We start from the raw sequence: 23,592 nt of genomic DNA on the forward strand, positions 1-23,592 counted from the left end.
CTGGAATCGTGTATATTCAACTGAAGATGGGCCTCATAAGTCATCTAGTCCATCATAGGATCACAGGCTAATTCAGGTTGGAAGGGACCTCAGGAGGTCTCTTTTTCACCACCTGCTCAAAGCCTGCCCCAGGCCATGTTGCTGAAGGCTTTATCCAGTCTAGTCTTGAAAAACACCAAGGATTGGAATTGCACAGTCTTTCTGAGCAACCTGTTTCACTCTTTGACTCTTCTTTTTGTGAAAAAGCTTTTCTTTACATCCAGGCTGATCCTCACTTGTTTCAATCTATGCTGGTTCTTTCTTGTCCTCCCACCATGCACCACCGTGAAGAGCCTGGCTTTGTCTTCTCAATAATCTCCTTGCATCTGAAAAGGTTATTAGGTCCCCCTAAAGCCAGGCTAACGTTGCTCCACAGAGTATATTTTTCTAGTGCACAGCCTGACTTGGCTTTATGTATAGCAGAGCTTTATCTTTCACTGCTTCTCAACAGAATGTCATGTATCACTGTCAGGAAGTTATTACCAATACTCCTCTCATACATTCCTTTCTTGATTTCATCATCTTACTTTATTTAAAATGAGCATAAACGCTATGATCATATTGTTAAACAGGTTTTTAGTGGAATGGCTAACTGATCTTGGCCAGTAGTTAACAGACCTGTGTCTAAACAGATGACTGTGGTCAGAATCAGAGCTACCAAATCAAGGAAACTGAATGAAAGACTGAAATTCTGTGTCTAAATCTGATCTTCTGACAATTCTACACTGGTGAATCTCTGTTGACTTCCACTGCATTCCTGTTTCTAGTTTGAGAACTGAAAAAGGCCTGTTATATCCAACTCCCAATTTTGGGCAGTTCGTATGGAATAAAAAGGGATAAGTGGTCCCCTGCATTATTTTATTGATGCATCCTGAATTATCTTAGTTATCAATTTAATGCAAAGTTTTGTGAATATCCTTTGTAGATGCATTTTAGTTGTGTTAAGTGTTTTTAGGTAGGTATTAGGGAAAGAATTAGTGTTTAAAAAAGGGGGAAAAAAACCCCAACAAACTTGTAGAGTTTGATAGATGATATAGATAGGTGATAGAACTAGCTTGAACATTTCCAATGGTGGTAAATGATGCCTTGATGTCCGTTCTTTTGATTGTGCTTTTACACTACATTTGACAATACGCTAGGTCTGCTTTCTAAGCAATGAGCTGTGGCCTTGATATATCTGTGGTTATATTACATTCAGAGCAGACCTTTGTATTAATTGATAGCACAGGGAAAATTCTTTTGTGTACAATTTTTTCCCTTACAGGAAGAGTTTAAAAAAACAAAACCTCTTGTAAAAATTCCATTCTATACCAAAGAATTTTCCAGGTGCTTATCCTTGAAGGGTGAGACTCTGAGAAAAGAACCTTAGAAGGTTATGAACCCCTGCGGAAGTGGTAACAGTGTACAAAGGACTCAATTCTTGCATATCCTGTTTTATGTAGTTTTAGGAGAAACTACGTTGTATAGTATTTAAAGGAAAATCATATTCTTAACGCATTTATTAAAAACAGCCACTTGGATGTTTTTTAATGATCATTTCATAGACTGGATATAGGAACATGACTGAGCATATCAAACAGCAGCCTCTGAGCATGTTTATTAATGAAAGTTTGGAGCAGTTTGAAATTGGATGTACCAAAGGCATGTGTACTCTAGTGAGCAGCTGTCTCTGGTGGTGAGCTAATCTGATGAGGGGAAAAATTGTGTTAGAGAGAATCTTTACAGTCCAAAATCAAAATCTTTTACTAGCATCAAGAGAGCTTTATTGTAACCCAATATTTTGTATTGCAGAGGAGTGATGTTTAAAAGTTTTTGAATAACAAGCCTTTAAATGGCTGAGAAGGAGGGGGAAAAGAAAAAGATGTGAAATGGAAGATTGGAAAACAGCAGAGAAAATTATTTAAAGCACTTTGACATCCATGAAAGATTATAAAGACATCCTGAATGTACAATGGGGGGTATGCAAAAGGTGCTGGAAGGAACTTCCGCCAGACTTTCCTTTAATGCCTCTGCAGAATAACAATGAAGTAATTCTTTACAGAATGCCTCTTTCCTGAGTCCTTCAGCTGGCTGAGCCAAAAGTTTTAGGAATGGATTGGTTCCCGTGAGCAGAAATGCCAAATATATCTCTGTTTGGATATAATATGTTGAATGGGGGACAAAAGGCTTTGGACTGCCTTGTGCATAGCTGCTACTGTAGACAGTGGTCAGTGTTTCAATCCTGTGTTCCTTGTTACCAGGACAAGAAAAAATGTGCATCTGTATTGTTTAATTTTCCATAACTACTGTGAGTTGCCTTTCATTCTTTAAAAATTAGAAGTTGTTCATAAAGCAAAATAATTTGAAAAAGTGTATATACTGTATAAATACAGTCCCTGAGTAATGTGATAGTTTTCACCTATAGTGGAGTAGATACTGCTTTTTTCATTGCTGCTAGTTTGCTTGGTTAAAGAAGATGTTATGAGGTAGTTTAGGACAGTGAAACATTCTTTTCTGCAGCATGCTTATCAGTCACTTAACCCTTTTGTAAGTGGCTCCTCTTTAAAATAGCATAACACCTTACCTGCTTTTGCAAAATATTTTGAAAGCACAGTGTAATTCTAAGGAATTTATTAATTGTGTCCCAATAGATGTGCCCTCCTCATCATCTGTGATGTAGATCATAATTTTGTCAGCATTTTCATCTCTTTCAAACACATTGAAAGATCTCAAACATTTACTTTCTCTTGGCTCACCTTACACATTAATCGAATACGTTGAAATTTATTCAGGAGGATGATTCAAAATATGCTTTGGAATTCTACCTGAGCACTTTGAGCTGGATCTTATGGACATTCAGTGCACAATATACTCCCTGTAAATTTATTTAATTCCATTCCCCTGTATTATTTTATACTATCATGTTGCTAATATAATGTTTCCCATATTTTTAAGAAAAGAAAAACACAATCAGGTAATGATACGGAGCTCTCTCACGTACTGATTTGTATCACTGGTTCTCACTGTTCTCACTGTGTCTGTCTTTTGGACAGATATTCAGCCTACCAGAAATAGACACAAATCCATTTACTTCAGTGAGACTGGGCCTTTTTACAGTGGCTGAAAACCTGTTCTACTCTTTCTGCAGTATTGCTCCTTGCATGTATATAAGTACAAGAAGGTGCAGTATCAGACATTGTAGGCTGCAAGCTTAAAAAAAAATCTTAAGAACCTGGGAACTGCAATTGTGTGCTCAAATCCCCTAGACTTTGAGGTGAGCTTTAATCTAAGGCCAAGATCAGAATCTCAGATACTCTGTTGTCCTTACAGAAGCACAGCTGTTTACTGATAGATGGTCAGTATGAGGTGCTGCAGGCACTATGTGCTGCTGGATTAAAAATACTTGTAATATCAAGTGGAACAAGTGTAAAGATCTTTGTGCTAGTCACTGTTGTGATGGTAATGCTAACTTGTATTGCTAGACCATTCAAAAATTAAGATCTGAGCTCTGATCATGAAAAGTCAGATGCTGAATCACAGTGCAGTCTGCAGACCCAAGAGCAGAATTTTGCCTTTAAGCTTTAAAAAACTGGCTAGACTAGAGTCTTCCAGTATAATTTATCCTGTAATTGCATAGTGATGATATAACATATAAACTAATACCGAAAAGTATGTTCCTTTAAATTATTTATTTTTTTACCGGAATAGTGTGAAAGCATCATTGGGTACCTCATATACTTTAGAGAATTCGTGTTCTTCTGATAGAAATCTAATGCTTTTCATTTTCCTTAACCATTTTCTGGAAAATAATTTGTGTCTGTACACTTGTGGCTTACAGAGCAAGGCTAGCATATACATAGCTCTTCTGGGAGGAGGGCTCAAATGCCTGCCCTGTGTTCTGTAAGAATCCTTGTATTCATTCTGTACTTGTTCTGCCAAAACAGGCTGCTGCTTCATTTCTTCTATGCAGCAAGTTTAAAATCTCATCGTATTTATGGTCCTCATTTCTCATCATTTCTCCCAAGCCAGCCTCCTATTAGTGACTTCACTGTTTCTGCCAGTTCCTTAGGTGGGGATGGCTTAAGTGGGTGTAACCAAAATGAAAAATGTAGCTGAACTGGGTGATTCAGAGTAGGATGAGATAATGTGGCAACTGGCACTATTTTAAGCATTCTCTGTTTTGTTCATCTGACTCTGAATGTATCAGGCACTAAAGAAAATATAATGGTAATTGTGGTCCAGTTTCTCTCATATGTAGTCAGGTTGTAAATCAAAAGATCTGCATTATGGAGCTCTGAAATAAACAAACACAGGCAAACTTATAACTCGGAACTTATCTCTTACCTTAAATGTATCTGAATGAAGAAAACAAAGCTCCTCTCAGAAGAGATAGAAAGGAAAGAATACAGTTAAATATGGTGTCTTTGAAGTGTTTCTGTTACACCTTCTTACTATCCTTCTGCTTTCTCTACCCCTAGCTTTCTTTGGAAAGTACCTTAATGAATACAATGGTTCCTATGTGCCTGCTGGTTGGAAAGAATGGGTTGGATTACTTAAAAACTCTCGATTTTACAACTACACACTCTGTAGAAATGGAGTGAAGGAGAAGCATGGATTTGACTACTCCAGGGTAGGTCCTATTGATTTATTTCTGTTTCTTTAACATTTGGACGTGACTGCAAGAAAGCTACCCTTTATGGTTTCAGTCTAACTAAAGAATTCTTTTCGTACTTGAAAGCTGCTATGTGTAACATCAGCTAAAACCCAATAGGCATCGTGTTTGGACTTTTCATTATATTCCATTCTGGGAGGGTCATGTTACTGAAAACATCGTTAGCGGCAATGGAAACAAACACAACAACCTGAGACTGTATTATGAGTTGAAGATGTGAAAATGGATTTAAATGCTGCATGATAACTATTTCTGTGCTTTGTATTTCAATTATTGTGTGCTGAGTCAGATTGTCATCTGTTCCCCTGGTATAGAACTGACTCCAGTGGTGTTACACAAGCGTAAATGAGATAAGAATCCAGTTCCCTCCAGCTAGACCCATCTTTTTATGTTGAAGAACTTCTTTCACAGCCGTAATATGATGGAGAATTCATAATATCTTGGTATATCTTATGATAATTCTGAATGAGTGGAGAATTTAACTATTAAATGTATATCTCCGTGCATTGTTACAGGTGCATATGTTCCCTAATATCCTTGCAAGGATGTTATACCCTGGTCAAACTTACTAAAATGCTTGATAGTCGTCGTCAAACGCAGTATCATTTTTTTTCCCCTCATCTAGCACATGTTACAGCTCAGTTACCTGTTTGCAGTCAGAAGTATGTTTATTTCAGCCAAAAGTGTTACCTTTCCAAAGGAACCAGCTTTTGTGAATTCCTAAAATGGCCTGAATTGCCTCTGAAATATGATGATAAATAAATTTATCCATAAACTGCTGTAGTTTAAGTAGTGTACAACTTATGAAGTTGACTTACTCTGGAGTGATACTAATTTGTCAGGTGTATTTGCTTAATGGGGATTTGGTTCGCTTTCTTTTATTGAGCACAAATCCTGCTTCCATATTTGTGTTTCATTATCAATGTGTTCATAGTCAATTTTTTCTTTAAAAGGTTGATGTCTGTGTCATTTCCCCCTTCCCCTCCCCCATTTGCCATTTTTAATTGAATGTACTTTGTGTTGAAAGATAAAACTTAACAGACATCTAGGGTTTCCTTTTCTGTCATGAGCTGCTAAGGGGAAGGGGTGACTGATATACAGAATTATTTGTCTTTTATTTCCCTTCTGATCTGTGAAGAATGAGAGCGCTAATCTTTACAGCTATGTACCAAAAATGTTACAGTGGAAATACATCTAACATGGAACAAAGTCAGGCAAGTGATTTCACAGGGCACTGTTCCTCATTGTACCAAGGAGCCAAGAGGGAACTTTCATGTTCCAATATCCTCAGCTCTGTTTTGTGTATGCAATACTTGAAAATGTTTAGATTTTCATTTGGTTTAGTTTTTCTTACCGAGTTTGGTAATAAATAAAAAAAAAAAGTCTGATGAAAATATAAATGTTTTTATAATCTTCATATTCTTGCATAATACACAGCTATGGTAATAAACAGATGATAGTGTGCAGAGCAACAGCACTTGTTGATGTTAACACTGGAGCTCAAATGAACAAATAGAAGCTGAAATACAAGACTGCTTCTCTTTCTTTCCTGCCATTTTTGTTGCTGGAAACTTAATTTTCCAGCAATGAACAATATAATCAGATTATTTTTTTAGCCCTGTCTACTTGACATAGTTAATGTTAATTATGTGCCAGTGGAAAACTAGAAAAAAACATTACTGATTCTGTCCTCCAAAGTGACTGCTAAGCACTTCTCCTCTGAAAATCAAATCTTTGCAAATTCTTTCAGATTTTCTAACAGGATATATTCTACTTTGGCTTTTCTTTTTCAGTTTCTGTCAACTTTTTAGATGAATTTTTAATTTTGTATGCATTCGCACAGTCTACTACAATCTCTACCATCTGGAGCTTTTAAAAAAAAGAAATCAGTTAAGGGAAATGTTTCTGTTTGGTCTTTTGGCTTGGTAAACACTGGTTCTGCAATGTTGAGTTTGAATGATTTTCACTTTGACCAGGTGAAAACCTTCATCTTCGAAATGAAGTTTGAAAACTATGCTCTTATAATGGCTAAATCAAAGATGAGTTACATGCTTAAGAAAGTGACCAACCAGCTTAAAGAACAGGCGCATTTTAGATAAAAGTCAGTGCATTTGTGAGAGCACTCTGGTATTCTCTCTCAGCTATGAGTGTGGTCTCAGGTATTGAAAGTATGTTCAGAAGTCAGTTTTGCTTTGGTCTGGCTTATTGCACATTCTCCCTTCCCCTGCATATGCTTATGAATGGAGGTCTTGCAGTTAACTTTGATGGAATTATACCTGTTTACTCCTGCTTTCATGAGTGAAAATATCCTATCAATAACAGTCATAATCATGGCAGTTCCATAACAGACATTCCTCATGTTGGGACCAATGTGTAAAATTATGAACAGAGACTTTGCCAGCCTGGTTCTGGGATACACAGGAAATAATTTGGAGAAAGTAAATACAGTCAGTGAAAAAGGCTTCCTTTGATGAATGATAAGCTGACTTCTCAGATCAAGGACATTGGCAGTGGTAAAGAGGAGCAAGTGTCTGAACCATGGACAGAAAGCTGTACTTAAAAGTTTGAGATGCAATCCAATATGTACACACCTTGTACTTGTTCACTTAACCAGAGGCAAACATTATGTCTGATTTTTACATTCAGCTGTGACATGACAGTTATTATTTTGTTTTTTAAAGGTGCAGTTTCATATCCTACTCATGTTTGAGGGGTATTTATATTTGCAGCATTTCCTGTGATGTAGCCTAAGAGAGAACATGGCTTGTCGTTAAAAATACTGTCTTCAATCCATATAGCTCCAGCAGATATCAGAAGAATGATAATGATACTTCTTAGAAAATGAAAGATAGTCTGTATCTTCTAAAGGAAGTTTTCTAAATTCTCAGGAATTTATTTGGTAGAGCTATATCTCTATCAGATTGTCACTGTGCCTATAACATTGAATGAAATTTTTGGTCCAATTACCCCAGTATCTTCTAGTTTTAGTGACTTCTGGTTCAGAGGGAGATTAAGAAAAATGAACATCAAGCCATATGGATTTTTAAAGCACTTTTATGATGTAAGGTCGGACTATACACCTTCAAGATATCGACACCAAAAAGCAAAGAAATTGACCTGTAATTTTCTTTTTTTTAATTAATACCTGGTCATTGTATTTAGTATTGTGATCTTCATAATGTAATTACGCACTCTGGGAAGTAAGAGTCCTGTTTGATCTTCTTTAATGTCATTCATTTCTGAGAGGAAGCTGTTGCTTTTCATATTTCTAGGCAGCAAAGAATGATTTGGTTTTAGTTTTTGAAGTTTTAACATCTGTAACTTGCTCCCTCTTCCTCCTCCCATTCTGAGTGAAGTAGCTTCTTTTTTCCTGTTTCTTATGAGACCTCAGACCTCCCCTTCCCATCTCACCCCCCCCAACTTGAAATTATTTTTCAAGTATCTCATTATACTTTTGCTTCTACTTGCAGGATTATCTAACTGATCTGATTACCAATGACAGTATTACCTTCTTCAGAATCTCAAAGAAGATGTATCCTCACAGGCCTGTACTGATGGTTATAAGCCATGCTGCTCCTCACGGCCCTGAAGATTCAGCCCCTCAGTACTCACATCTCTTTCCTAATGCCTCACAACACATGTAAGGAAAAATAAAACCCTTTCATTTCCAGGTTCAGGAGTACAGAAGTCCTGGGTATCTCTGGGGGAATAGCATTTGCTTTATAATACTCTTGGCATAAGTTTGTCACAAATATGTAAGAAGAGTTTCGAGGTTTTTTTTGGTTTTTGTTTTTTTTTTTACCTCTTCAGACTAGTACAAGTATCTTCGGAATGGCTACTGCATCTAGAACTCAAAATTGTAGCTTGCTGAGATAAATGGAAAGATTCACGTTGAATTCATTGGGCATTGTTACAACCTATTTGGGAAGTAAAGCACTGTTTTATTTTGAGCAGGGGGATCCAGATCTGGTTCTTGGGCTGTAATCTCTTCAGGGGAAGAAAGTCTATCTCCCTGTCCTTACGTATAAACTATATTATGGGTATAACCAAAAATCACATAGTATGCAATACTTATTACTCCTGTTTCATGTATGGAAAGAAAGGAAATACAGGCCTGCAGCACGAAATTAGACAAGCTATTTCTGAATGAGCTGGTACGTCTGTACATGACCCAGTACAATGTCTTGAACAGGTCCCAAAAGCAGTATCACCTGGTTCCTGAGTTAACATGCTCATAAGCTCCATGATGAGTTGGTTCTTGTTTATAGTACAGAGACATTTTACAGGTACAGCTCTGTAATGCTCCATTACAGACATCTCCTCGCATGCTGATAAAATTAATGGTTCTCCCAAATCACCTTTTGGCACAACTGAAAACATTCCAATATTTTTCTAATTACTGGCTTCATGCCTTCATTGATGTTCAGCATTTGTAAATTTCTTCCTACGTGCCCTTTTTTAATTTTTTTTTAAAGGGGAATTCTGTTTTATTTTGGATTTGTGAAGGAACTGGGAACTGATGGAAATAATAATCAATTGGTAGCCAAAGCTGCTCAGGACTAGTCCAAAGTCCAGTGAAATCCATTTGAGCTCTTTCACTTCATTTAAAATAGAGTCTGAGAGAAGAAGCTTCCTTTGTTCTATTCTCTAGGTACTGCATAACTTAAGAGTTATATATTTTACTATTTTGTGCTGTGCTACCAAAGAGAATCTGTGTCCTAGATCTACAGCAATGCAGTGTTTCATGTTTGTTTGCCATCTTATGCTCATTTATTTTCTTTGAAATGAAAATTACAGAAATGCCAAATGAGCAACTTCTCGTAGGTTATACACAGTATTGACCTCAGTCTTATTAGAAGTTCCTTTGGAAGGCATTCGTATCTCAGAGATGATAATCATTTATCAAGCAACATTCTACAGCAATGTAATTATGCTAGTTGAATGAAAGAGTAGAAGGATTTGAGGAGGGCCATCAATGAAAAATATAAACTACATCTATTTTTCTTTTGCTCATAGTTTAAGTTTTATTTTTCACACAAACTAGGTTTATCTTCCTGATTATGAAGTAGTTACACAAAACTATTTTTAATTGTAGGTGACTTTTCTTGCAGTGATAACAGTTATACAGGAAGTGTCACTTTGTGGATACAAGTTTTGTTTGTAAAGAAACAAATGATCTTAGTAGATTAAGGAACTGTGGTTTTCATTTGGATATGAACATTAAATAGGATTTTATGTACATCTTGTGCAAATAAACTGCCAATCTTATTCTAAACAATTTTCCTGGCATTACATAATAATAATAATATCTAAGGGTTTTAATTTCAATCAAGGGTTTAAGATTAAATGTAAACATGCATAATGTGCATCATTCCCTCATTGTATGTACAAATTAGTTCTCTACTTTCCATTTTTTCCCGTGTTCCCACATTGCAGGGAATCCCTCAGTGACAGATAAATCTGTCAATGATAAAGGGGTGTAGGCAGTTCTCACTGTTTTGTTGTCATGTGGATATAGTAGGGAAGGATCAGGACACAGGTAGAACACTTCTTATGAGTTGCCCTAAAGCAGTAAGCAATACCCTAAGCAAAGTCTTTGCCTGGTCCCAGAATCAGAAAGCAGAACACCATGTGGCATGGTACCTCTTCTTGTGGCAGCACTGACAAAGTCTGCAGGCAGATTCTTGAGCTATATCCACAAAGCAAAGTGAAGGTGTGACTGTAATGCTTACACTGGTTGACGTACATGCTGCATTGTGTAGCATTGCTAATAATAGCTAAAAGTTAGTGGTATGGATTTTAGCATAGACTGACAATTGGAGTACTTTGCTTGGGAGCTCTGGTATGTACCTCTGTTGCTAATTTATGCTGTTGTTCTCTTGCTTCTATTATTACATATACTAGCTGGTATGACCATTCAGCCCTATACTGCAGTCTCTCTCCATCTCGTTCTATAGAGCTCCTTTTCATGTGCATCTGCAGTCTTGTCTTGTTTAAAAATTATTCACATCAACCAGCATTCACATAGCAAATCCCTAGGCTACATGGCTGGTTTTCCTTTTTTTACTGCCTATACTGATAGCTGCAGAGAATGCAACAGCTGGGCAGTTTAACAGTGATCAGAAATGTTATTTCTGTAGAGGGTACGTTTTACCACCCATCTTTTCCAAGGTCAAATGCAATCAGACTAGGACTTATCTTGTGAGTACATTTGAAGAGGTTATCTTAACCAACTTCTAGGAATGTTATATTTGTGTATTTTTCCCATAAGACAGACAAATCTGTTAAGTGTAAGAGGGTTGCATTTGTAGTAATCAAAGAAAATCACGGGCTTTGGTTGGATTAAACAGCAGGAGGTTTCAAATCAGCCAGGAAATCACAAAGTAAGCTGAAAAGGAGTTTGCCAAGCATTTTTGATTCATTCTGGGCATCACATAGCAACAGTTTCCATAACTGTCAGCATTTTCAAAGGAGCAATGTCATTATTTCAGCCACAATAACATTCTGAAATTCAAGAGGCTATTAACAATACAGAGAGCATAAACACCAGCCCTTTCCTCCCTATATGAAGAAGCCTCGATTTGCCGCCTACGCACATTTTTCAGATAGCGCCTAACAGAGGCTTTCAGCATAAAACATTTCACTGTCAGATTATTAATTTCATATTTATATTAAAACTCTTAAGACTTCCTGTCATATTCAAAGATACATTAGAAACACAGTATTTTGAGGAGAAGTTTCAACTTATATTACTATTGTTTATCTTAATAACTTACCCTGCTGCTCTGTTGCATACACAAAAACAACAGTAGATATTTGCCAAATAGAAGCTGAATTTATCAGGAAATTGTATGTTAGGAAGAAGAAAATAACTGAATATCTGCTATTTTTTCCTGTGTTACTGTGTCACCCTCTTGGCTTGCACATTTGCATAGACTGAGTTTATTGCTTTGAATGAAAAAAGGAAGCCTCAACAAATCACTTAGAAAAAATAATTTTTAATATTTTAGACTCTGCAGGTGATGTGTTTGAGCCAAGATATGAAGAAATTGACAAAGGTGGTTCTCAATCTTAAGTAATAACAAACTTTTTTAGGAATAGATATAGTAGGTAAAAATAATATTTCTTGCAAATGTAAGCTATATTATAGCTTTCTAGTGAGTTGGTGATGCAGAGAGTCAACATTATGGTAATGATATACCAAAATAAATCTCTTGTTTAGATCTAGGTAACCTAAAGCAGTATAATTATGCACAAAAAAGCACTCCCTGGAACTGCCAACAACATGAAATTATGGAAAATCAGTGATATGTCTCCTCATCACTTTAATGATTTAAGGATCATGAGAACTTGGAGGGGCTGTGAGATTCCAGGAGGACATTGAATCCAGCTCTTGGGATTTTGCAGGGGCTTTAATTAAAGGTTCTGATGATCACAAAGGAGCTGGTGGCTGGAAAGTGTCTGCAAAATACACTCCTATTTCCCCTCACGCCTGCTTTTCTTGGCAGGTCTTTAAAATGCGGCTATGTATCCACTTCTGCTTGCCATGAGCTCACATGCAGTTTGATACCGCCAGGTAGGGTGCCTGTGCTCCTCTGGGTACCTGAGTGTGAAAGTATTCAAGTAGCCAGTCATGTTGAATTCAAAAAAGCTGTTAAAGAACATGGCAGAACCTTTTCAGCAAGTTCTATAGTTATTGTTAAACAGCTTGCATAAGCCGTAATATTTGGTGCTAATGTGGGCAGAGTGAAAGCAAAGCAATTACATGAGTAGGAACTCTATAGTACATGCTTCATCCAGAACATACTTGTGGAGTTCGACTTCTGAGGCTAGTCTCTTGGCCTTGAAATGTATCCATGTTAGTCTGAAGACACTGCAAAAACAATGTATATTTATTCTTTTAATAGATTTTCTTCCCCACAGAGTTGTTTTCATTCTTCCATCTTTCATATGGAACATAAAAGTATAAGACTTTTCCAAAGTAAATCTAGTATTTTCTTGCGTACCTCAGAGAGTTAGTCCTCTAGTGTTGATCAAAGAAATTATTGGTATACATTACTATGGCTTTTTTCTCCGCTGCTAAAACGTTCTGGTTTTCTCTCTGTTGCTTAGCACTCCCAGTTATAACTATGCTCCAAACCCAGACAAGCACTGGATAATGAGGTATACAGGTCCCATGAAACCTATACACATGGAGTTCACTAACATGCTACAGAGAAAGCGCCTTCAAACACTCATGTCTGTGGACGACTCTATGGAGATGGTAAGATTAGTAGTCACTTTTTTTTGGCTAAACAGGTGCTTGTTTCTTGAGTTAAGCTCCAAGCTGTGCTGTATATGAAGATAAGGGGGAAGGAAGGAGGAGGAGGACTGCATCAATTTTTTAATAGTGCGTAATCCTTTCACCTCTGAGGATTTTGTCTCTCTATTCAATGTGTAAGGATCTTCATCTCCTAAAGACAGGTACCATGAGTTGGGTGGTGTAAGTGAGCTGGTTTGTTGCCACAGAGCCACTACTGATTAAGGGGAAGAGGGAGGGATCACCTGAAAAAAGGTACATCATAAATTCTAAAAATGTGTCATCTGATAGTGAAAAGTCATCCTACAACCTGTTGGAAATAACTACCTAACTGTGGGCCTGTTTTGATCCTGTAACACTGAGTTTCCGAGAGAACAACAACAACAAGTGATGCTACAGGAGTCCTAACTGGAATAATCCTATGGCAAACCAGGCCCAGGATGTTAAATGTTAGAAATAAATAAATATGTAGGTAGATTATTTTTTTTAATTAAGTCTGCATTATGTAACAATGAAATCTCTTTATTGCAAGCTGGGTGTCTTGAACAGAAACCTCTGAATTAGCTAAAAGCTAGTCTGAAAAAGAATGGGTTTCCAGTTGTAAGAAGGCAGATTTAAAGGTGTTGCAATTTACTGCTTATCTCTTGGCATTCTTAGTCAAAAAAGGTAGAACGTAAAATAAGAGGAGTCCTGTAAGGCAAAGATGAGATTATCTGGATGGCATTGCATCAACTTGTTAGTAATGTCTTATAATTACGGATTCAGGCAAGTATGATCTCTACTTCATATTAATGAACCTGTTTAGGTGGATTAGATACCAGCATTAGGGGAGATCGGCTATTTTACTACACTATTTTGATTTTCTGTTTAGTAAAATGGTTTCACTGAGTGATTCACTGCAAGCAAAATCAGTTGGGTTTTTTTTTTAGTTGTAATTGCCAAGTTAGCTGGATCTTTTCTACTGGATTATATGCATCTAATAGTCTTTCAAAATTAAAAAAACCCACAAACCAAAAACAAACAAACCAACCAAAAAAGAACAAAAAAAAAAAATTCCAAACCAACAACAACAGAGTTTGTTTTCTTCTGTGCTGATTTGTTCTGGATCTGTGTGAGGCACCACTTTGGTGGTACCCCACCACCTTCGTATGTTTGCAGGTGAAAATGTCACATAAAAATTGATCTGTGGTGCTCAAGTTAGTACGTTTCACATAGAGATTCTCATGTAAATCCATAGAAACAATCACAGAGTTAAAGCTCCTCTTAATTCTCCATGTTAGTTCTCCAGCTAGTGAGAGAGCATGACTGAGTGATATTTATCTGGAAGAGATTTTGCAAATATTCTGCATAATGGGGACTCATCTGTCTGAAGGCAAGATCGTTGAGTGTTGCTTAAATAAGTGTGAGATTCAAAATGCTGTCATTTTATTAAAATTGTTTGCTGCAGGAAAAAGATAAAGATGGAGAGAAAATTTCAAAAATGCTTATCACCTTGAAACTTCTATCTCTGTTACCGTATGTATTTAGTACTATCTTGACAGCTCTCATGCAAAATACTGAACCCAAGCACTTTTGAAAATATGTCATGCTAATGTGTTTACCTTAAAACAGAAAACAGAAGTTTGCCTTGTAATAGCCACAATATTTAGGTAGTTAGTTATTATATTATATATATATAGCTTATGTATAAGTTATATGTATTATATATAATATATATTTTATATATATTATATATAAATATATATAATCAATTATTATCTGATTATGGATTATTCAGAATAGTTCATTGTGATAACTCAGTGGCATAATAAAACTGTTGTTATTTATTTGAATATTACACATAGGCAGAAAATTGTATCCAATATTCCGCACATAGTACTACTCAGTGGAATGAATTTCATATTTTGTTGCTTTTTTTCAGATTTACAATATGTTGGTTGAAACCGGTGAACTGGACAATACGTATATAATATACACAGCAGACCATGGTTATCATATTGGGCAGTTCGGGCTGGTGAAAGGAAAGTCCATGCCATATGAGTTTGATATCAGAGTTCCTTTCTATGTCCGAGGTCCAAATGTGGAGGCTGGATCCTTGTAAGTTCTTGGCTATTGTGTGTGTGTATGTAGCGACCAGAAAAATCCTTTATGTTCACATCTCTAGTTGTATTGACCTGACATCCAAATGGCAGCACAAAGTTCTCTCATTGTGACTGAGTTCCTGCTCACCTATGGCAGAAAAATATGTCTCCTCAGATACCAGAACCGATAGCATGTGCTGGTATAACATAGTCAAGGTTTTATGCCATTGCCTTTTTGCTTGCATAGGTGTGCAGCACAAGCCACTACACTTTTGTGGATGTAGTTGAAAAAGCCACTTTGAAATATGTCCAATCTAGGAAACACTTATTTGCCTCCTTTTGAGGAGTGCAAATAATACGCATAACTATCACATTTTCTAGGTAAAAAATATATTGTATAATACTCACTGCCACAGTAGATAGTTATTGCTGGACATTAAATCACTTAGTGGAGTCACCTGTTTCAGTTTATGAAGAAGAATGTACATAATATTTCATATATTGTCATCCACAAAGATTCTTTTTGGTTCATCCTTTGAGATTACATGGTTAGGGCTGTTTGTTGGATGCACGCAAGCATGCAGAATATGACTGTTAATTAAAATGGTAGCTTTGATCAGCTAAGAAATTATGTAAATACACTTTCTAAGCAATTATTTCAATAGCAAATATTTGCACTTAAGTAATGATTTTGGACAGAGTGCCATAATTTGCTGCCTTTTATTTATATCAGTGTGCATGTTTTAGCATAATTAACACACACACAGTCTTCCACACACAATTTTTTTCTTTACCACAGAGGAACAGATCTAGTCTATAATACGGTAGCAAATAGTTACAAAAAAAGTCTCATTCCATTTGCTGGTTAAATTCACTGATTCACATTATCAGTAGGCACAAAAATGTTAAATTCTGTAGATATTACACTGTGTGTCTAATTTATTTACAGCAGTTATGCATGTGAAATAAACAATATGACTTTTCTAAAGAGTAGGGGAGGGATTCCTCAGGTGGAATTAAACATATTACCTCAGCACTGAAAGAAGTTTGTCTGCAGCAGTACAGAATTTCAAGTGAGCTGGATTAGCTTTCTAAGAACATGCTCTCTTTCCCTTCAACTACAGTTTTTGGTCTTACTGGAGAGACAATGCTAATATGGCCCAAGTGGACTGAGCTAGTTTTTCTGCAACATGCAATGCTAGAGACCAGCCACTTCATGTTTGCTCTAGTTCAAGGATCTTTACACCCAGACATACGTAAAAGCTGTGAAACGTTCCCACTGAATTTTATTTTTCAGTGGCTTCTGAAGATGAAAAAATATTTCTATTAGAATCAGAGGAGTCAGCCTGACAGAGTCTAACAGAACAGAGCCCATCACAGCACACAAATAGGAAGAACAGGATAAAATACCTTGGAGGGGGAATATATCAGATAATAAATTGAGCCTCCCTTTCAGCCTGATTTTCTTTAAATGGTAGAACTTCAATCATCCATGTTTTGCGTGAACCTTATGTTTTTCCTGCAGAGTAATTGTCATGACTCCCTTTTGATACCAACGAAGATTTAATAGCAGTCACTGTAGCAAGTCATTACTAAGCTCTCATTTCTATTACCAAATATGCTACACCACAATTATTAGTAATTAAAATCAAATTAGGTACATCAATTTAATTCATCATCCATGCTCTTGTCAGTGCCTGTTTGCTTGCTCGCTCAAAAATGTAGTAATTTTTAAATGGTGTCTCATTAATTAGTGTGAATTTAGCAGCTTTCTTCTGTCCTGTATTTTGAGCTAGAATTCTGCACTGACATGTAGAGCAGCCCATCTGGTCCCATCCTTCCTTTGTGCCTGCAAATCATAGCACGGTGATTCTTTATGTTCAGTGCTGTAGAAGACTGTCTGTATAGCAGTATGCTCACTTTTTTTTTCCCCCCACTTTTAAGAAATTGAGTGCCTTCCTTTTTTTTTTTTTAAAGAAATAAAAGAAATAGTACACAGCTGATAAACAGTATGTATATATGTAATATTGTGAGTAATTACACAACACTGTCATAGACTTATTTGAAATAAGTTCATAAGGTTCAACATAAACTGAAAATGCTTCTGCAAAACCAGACCCATAGTAAAACCAAGTCACATGATTAGAAATTTGGGCACTCGTTTAGCTACTGAATGCCAGGCTGTGCAGCTAGATGATCTGATCTGTGAGCTCACTCACATTTAGCTGTGGCAGTTCAAGGGATTTGGGGATAGGAGCTGTCTGTACTCCTCTGGAGTTGATGCCAATGTTTTAAGCAAATTTGAAGTCAATTTAAGTTCAAATATTGTCCTGTTAACTGTGGTGGCTGAGGAGCATATGCCACTACTCTGCTAAGTAACAGGGCATGGCTGTTTCTACGTGTTTGCAGAATGGATAACTGTGCACTTGGGAAGATTGATATTATTTCAATTAAAGCTGTGCTTTTATTTTCTTCCCCCCCCCCATAACTGCTTCCTCTCTGCTTTTTCTTTCCTGATGCCTTTCCTTTTTCTGTCTCCCACTCTCCCATTAACAGCAACTTTTAGTTATTTACTGAGGTGTCTAGCAATATTATTTCTCCTCATGTTCTTTTCAGAACATGCTTGCTGTGATATGAGCTGAGGTACTTATTTCTATACCATATTTTGAAACAGATAAAGCATGTGCTACCTGCCAAATCTACTTTTTAATAAAGTCATCAGCATATTTGGCAGACACTTTGATTCTATAAGACACCCAAGGAGTTTTTCCAATGCTTTCTCATGTTTTGAAAGACTTTTGAACCCTCTTTTGCAATAATTAACTAACTTTGCCTTATGAACTACTTTGCTTTCTCAAAAATGCTCTTTACTAAAGTTTTAAATCTTCATATTAGTCCCTCTTGAGGTTATGCGACTTACCTATTTTTTACATTTTAATTCCCTTCGTGGAAAGGAATTGGCTTGTGTCCTCTTTTCTTCTTTGCAGATGTTACAAAATAAGCCTTTTCAGATCCCTGGTCTCTGGAAGAGCTGGAGTTGCTTGGTATCATTGCATAGACTTTAAACCAGGTTCTCATATATGTTTTTTTCAGGAATCCTCACATTGTGTTGAATATTGATCTCGCACCTACAATTCTAGATATTGCCGGATTAGATATTCCGTCTGATATGGATGGTAAATCCATTCTAAAGCTTCTGGATTCTGAGAGACCAGTGAATAGGTAAGAAATGGAAATGTGCGTGTAAACATGCATGTGTTTGTACAGGAGAGTGAGCAAGTATTCAGCAACATGCAGCAAATTTAAAGGAAAATATCATAAAATTACCATCTATATGAGTACATCATTCACTGGAAAATCAAAAGACCTATTTGGCAATATGTGACTTCAGTTATTTATTTTCATTTTTTCAGGCTCATGTACTACCTATATGGCATATATGGCATCTGGATATACTAAATGCAATCTGTGTAGCAGTGAGAGGGCTACACATGAAGGTCTTTAGCTATATGAGTTATAGATTTTAAATGTCTCTGTGGCATCATTTGTAGCAAAGCATTTCATATTGAGTAAATTGTAGAATAATTGAGTTGAAAGGGTTGGTTGTGTATCAGACTATACTATAAAGACAGGCTAGCACTCAGAATTGCACAGTTATTATTTGAGACCTTCCATCAATACTTTCATTGGAAAAAGACTGAGGAAGAGAATTAGACTGGATGCTTGCTAGAGAAAATCAGCAGAGAAAGGGAAGCAAGAGATTTGCTTTACCAGTAGCTGCGTGGAGGGAGAGGGGGAAAGGAGCAGCTGCTTTAGAATAGGATACTTTGGGGGTAGTGTGCAGGTTAAGAGCCCAAACTGGAGTCAGGAAATCCTGATTTAATTTGCGATCTTTTGTGATCAAGGACAATTCAGTTAATCCCCCGTGCCTTAAACATGCTTATGTTGAAGTAGTTGCACTGTGTGAATCTGTTGTGGATTTTGACCCTGTGAGAACAAATCTGTCCTATGTTTGCTCATGATTTGCACTTTATGTGCCTGCTTCATAAAGCTGGATGTCCCCTTGTGCAGTTATATGTAATGTTTCTCATCTGAATTGGGGGTGGGATCGAAAACTGGGGCATAACTTGATTACTGGTTTTGTGGGAATTGCTTCTTCCTCTCCTCGTTTCCTCCTAGGTTCCATTTAAAGAAAAAGATGAAGGTGTGGAGAGACTCGTTCCTAGTGGAAAGAGGGTAAGGAAAGTGTTAATCACAAAGCCCAGTCTTTTTAAATAGAAGGATACTGAATAGCTAAAGCCAAAGCAGCTCTCTACCACAGACCTAAAGCCATTTAGCTGTGCCAGCAGGGACACGGCTGCAGTATGCCTAATGGCAGTGATTGTGTGATAGGAGGGAATGTATGGTCTTTGCCTACAGCCTGCATAAATGTGCTGTTGGGGTGGGGGAAGGGGAGTTTTACTTGGATTGAGAGATGGAAAGGCATTCTGTTTTTCTTTCAGCTGCTGCCCCCCGCCCCGCCCCTCCTGCTTGTATCATGGGAGTATGAATAACCTTTCCTCTCTGCATGTTCATCTGCTGGCCGTTTGCTCTATGCCTCTGCCTTAATATGTAACATGGGGCATGAAGGGCTTGCAAAGTGCAGCCCTGTAGAGTGGGGAGGATATGGTCTTTTTATATCGACTGTTATCACTGCCTGCCAATCAGACATGAAACACACTGTCTTGGTTTTATATGTTTTTGTACACTCCCTGAGAGCATGATATGAATAACTTGTGAGTTATCAGAGATGATGGTAAGTGCTAGTTTCTACTGGACTATTAAGTTTTGGCCACCAATGATGCTGTGGACTTGGCAGATAACCTACTCCTCTGAGCCTTTTCAGCAAACTGCATGTATATCTTGGAATTAATGCGAAAATATCTTTTTTTTCTTTCTTTCTTTCTTTCCCAGTAAACTGCTGCATAAGAGGGAGAATGAGAAGGTAGATGCCCAAGAAGAAAACTTTCTACCCAAATACCAGCGTGTGAAAGACCTCTGTCAGCGAGCTGAGTATCAAACAGCTTGTGAACAGCTTGGCCAGGTAGGGCATTGTACCCCTGACTGAAAGCAAGCAGTTGTAGTTGGGCTGAGCTTAACGCCTTAACTGTGACAATGTCCAACACCTTGTCATCAATGCCAGCTTATAAATCAAACGGCTCATTCTGTGGCCTTTGCTCAAAACCATATTACAGCATTTATGAGACTGACTGTCAGTCAGGAAATTGCTGATTCAGGTGCCTCTGTATTGATTCCTGACTACTGTTAAGAGAACTGCCTAGCCTGTTTTAACACTTTATTCCCCAAATAGAATGTGGTTTGCGATTCATTAGTGATGAGAAGCTACAATGAACCCAACAGAGTGGCCTCCTCCAAATACATATAGCTCTCTTTGCTTTGAATTCTTAATTTAACTCATTTTGTTGTTATTATTTGGAATTGCATATAATAATGAGAAACTAACATTCTGTGAACTCAATATATCCCTCCTCTTAACAAAAATATACTGTGAAAACACATGCAATTATGACTGCAGGCAGCCTGTGTGTATATGGGCACAAAGCTCATTGTGTGTCATTTCTCTTGTTGTTACATGACTGTTCTAGGCAGTTATGAAAATATGTTCACTTTTGATCCAAGTTATGTAGAAGAAATTCAGGAAAAAAAAATTAGAGTAGTATCAGTACATGGTCTCGGCACAGGAGAAGGTTTTGCAAATTTACCAGTGCAGTGCAAAGGCATAGCAAAGCTATCTCCAGCAGCTTCACTCCTGGAGAGATTTCTCAACTCTTGGGGGAATTCTCATCCTCTGGAAACATGGCAAAATTTACTCTGTGCCATTGCTTTCTCATCCAGGTACCGCTCAGAGTACCCCCTTCCAAGGGCTGTAATGCATTGTGCCTGTGGACATGTGGACAAAGGGGTGAAGGTAGATGGGTCCACATTCTAATGTGTCTGTTATTAGACTGGCATTACCTCATATCCTGGCAGCTCAGAGGGCTGTCAGAGTAAGTCAGTCTGTGGAATATAACCATTCTTGCATGATCTGAATGTCTTACTGAGGCTTTTGTCAGTAATGGGCTACTCAGGCTACAGTAGTCCATTTTCTACTGTCGGAGGCCAGACTCCCTGCTTCTGGCTCTACCGATCATGTAGTTCAGTGCACCTGTGAAATGAGTCCATTGTTCCTTAGGTGTTTGGATCCAATTTATATGTATAAGCATTTTCCAGATGCTCTTTTCGTCCTGTGGCTTCTTTGTCAGATTTAGTACACAGGGAGATTATAACATCCTGTTCTTCCTAAAAATACTGAACTGCAGTAGTTTATTGTCATCAGATGTCTTGAGCTGAAATTTTAGGTGGGTGGGAGTAAGCCATTGTTTTCTCAATTTACAGTGTTCTTTGAGAAACTGGGGGAAAAGTCATTGTTTCTGCTACAACATCATCCAGTAAGTAGTTTGAGGAAATGCAGCTTTTCTGTTTCCATTGATATTTTCCCTTTGAGAGGTGTTTCAACTTCTTCCTTTTGTCTTCATCTTCCCAATTATTTTGAACATTATTGTAAGAACAGAGGGGAAGAGAGACTTCCCAAGCCCATGTTGTCACTGAAGCTGTCTCTTTGCATAAGGTAACTTAGCTACATTCAGGCTTTCTTACTCTAATTACCACATGTCTCAGTTATGGAAGAAAGGGGGAAGGCCCTGTATCATCTACACACATTCACAGGCTTATGTTTTCTTCCATGGATAATAAAATATCTTCGACATCTGTAAGAAGTGGGCATAAAATGTCAACTCCGTACTCAGAATTGCCAATAAATTCCGAAGTGAAGGTGTGCTAATAAGAGATGCATGTGCTGCATCCTCATTGGCAGGAGACAGAGAGGAGAAGAATTGTTTTGAGCAGTTCAGTCAGACGTAATTGGAAGTGATAGGATGAAATTGAGCAAAAAAGAAATTTAAGTTGGACATCAGGAAAAATTGCCTAACAATCAAGTCAATTAGAGTCTGGGAAGGGCTCTCAAGGGAGTCTCAATCCATCTAACCCCTGCTCTAGAGAATATGTCCTAGTAGTCTGTCTAGACAGCAGGAATAGTGGGAGATGAATGTGCTTATTTGAGGATAAATTGCGTCTAAATATGGGTGCACCCAAAAGTCTCTTCAGAGTGAAGCAAGACTATCTTCTCAAATGACAAATGGGTGTTGTCTGTTTGCTGGTGCTGTTCACAGCTCTGCATAGTAAGTAGAATAAGCCCAAATGAATAACATACCACTGCCTTGGGGGAGTTTATGGTATACAGATACAGTGGTTATTTAGCAGATGTCTCCTGATCCGGCAGGACACTTTATTATTGTGCATTTAACAGTATCTGGAGTGTTCAGTGCAGAAGGTGAATTTTCACATCCTGATGCAAAGATGAAGAGAAGTCTGGGTCAGAATTAGGTGAAAGCTTGCTAAAGTCATCAGGACTCTTTCTTTTGACTTAAACAAGTTTTGGGGACCTGCTATTCCATGCACAGAAAAGTCTGAGCAGTGCCAGGGAATCCGAAGTGTGAACAGGAGACGAGAAGCACAAGTGGAGGACAAAGACTCAGAAGGGGAGTGAATGAGAAGAGACAAGGACAGAGCTTAGAGTAAAGGAGAGGTAAAGAAATCTTTGAATGAGAGAATTTGAAAATTCTGCTTTGTGAGCGTGCAAGTTTGTGAATACAGTTCTATCACCACAAAATGCTCTTCCTTTGCAAATCTGTCACCCTCCTTGACCTATAATCATTTTGATAAGAGAGCACCAGGATCATGGAGATGAGGCTATTCATGCCGTTTAAAACCTTGTTTCAGAGTCCATTATGTGGGGGTTTTTTGGCAGCACTAATATATATAAGTTCTTCTGAATGCAATGGGAATCTGTGTGTTGCCATGTTTTCTTTTTCAGTTAGCAGGGTTTGGTCTGTGTTAGTTGTTTGCATCCAGCAAAGGGTGACTGTAGGCTCAGATGAAAGAGCAGTTCAGCATTTATATTCGAGGATTTAAAAGAGATGAGCTCTTTCTTCCCACATGAAATAAAAAACATTTATCCTAGTACCTGATAGCTTCCACACAAATTTTTTTTCTCTTCAGTGTACTTCGGCCTTTCATAGAACTTTCATTCTAAACTGGCTGGTAAGTGGAAGCTGACCCACTTTTATCTGGCGGCCTGCATTAATGTGCTTTTCTGGAAGCCAATTATATCATCAGCATTGCTCTGTAGAGAATTCGCAGCAACTCCACAGTATCATAACAGCTGCACAAAATCTCCCTCTAAGTCGTTTGCCAACTTTGTGCACATTTGTTAAACATGCAATACCTGCACAATACCTGCAGCACTGCTGATTGCTATAGGAAATCTATGCTGTACGTGATAAACAAACAAACAAAAAAAGTATTAATTTTGTCTTTAGCAGGACCTGGCATAGTACAATAATATTGCTAACTTGTGAAAAAAA

The 23,592-nt window shown here is 37.5% G+C and overlaps 1 protein-coding gene across 11 annotated transcripts in view; it reads left to right on the forward strand.

Moving 5' to 3' along the window:
• SULF2 (sulfatase 2) overlaps positions 1-23,592 on the forward strand; it is a 169,392-nt gene that overhangs the window by 118,910 nt on the left and 26,890 nt on the right. For all 11 annotated transcript variants that reach the window (XM_076351662.1, XM_076351672.1, XM_076351666.1 and 8 more), the window contains 7 exons: positions 4,497-4,648; positions 8,161-8,330; positions 12,803-12,953; positions 14,911-15,086; positions 18,164-18,292; positions 19,250-19,306; positions 20,024-20,153. In XM_076351662.1, the coding sequence (XP_076207777.1) occupies positions 4,497-4,648; positions 8,161-8,330; positions 12,803-12,953; positions 14,911-15,086; positions 18,164-18,292; positions 19,250-19,306; positions 20,024-20,153 (965 nt within the window). The remainder of the gene's footprint in view (positions 1-4,496; positions 4,649-8,160; positions 8,331-12,802; positions 12,954-14,910; positions 15,087-18,163; positions 18,293-19,249; positions 19,307-20,023; positions 20,154-23,592) is intronic.

Source organism: Aptenodytes patagonicus, chromosome 14 (assembly GCF_965638725.1).
Source record: "Aptenodytes patagonicus chromosome 14, bAptPat1.pri.cur, whole genome shotgun sequence".
Classification (NCBI taxonomy): Eukaryota; Metazoa; Chordata; class Aves; order Sphenisciformes; family Spheniscidae; genus Aptenodytes; species Aptenodytes patagonicus.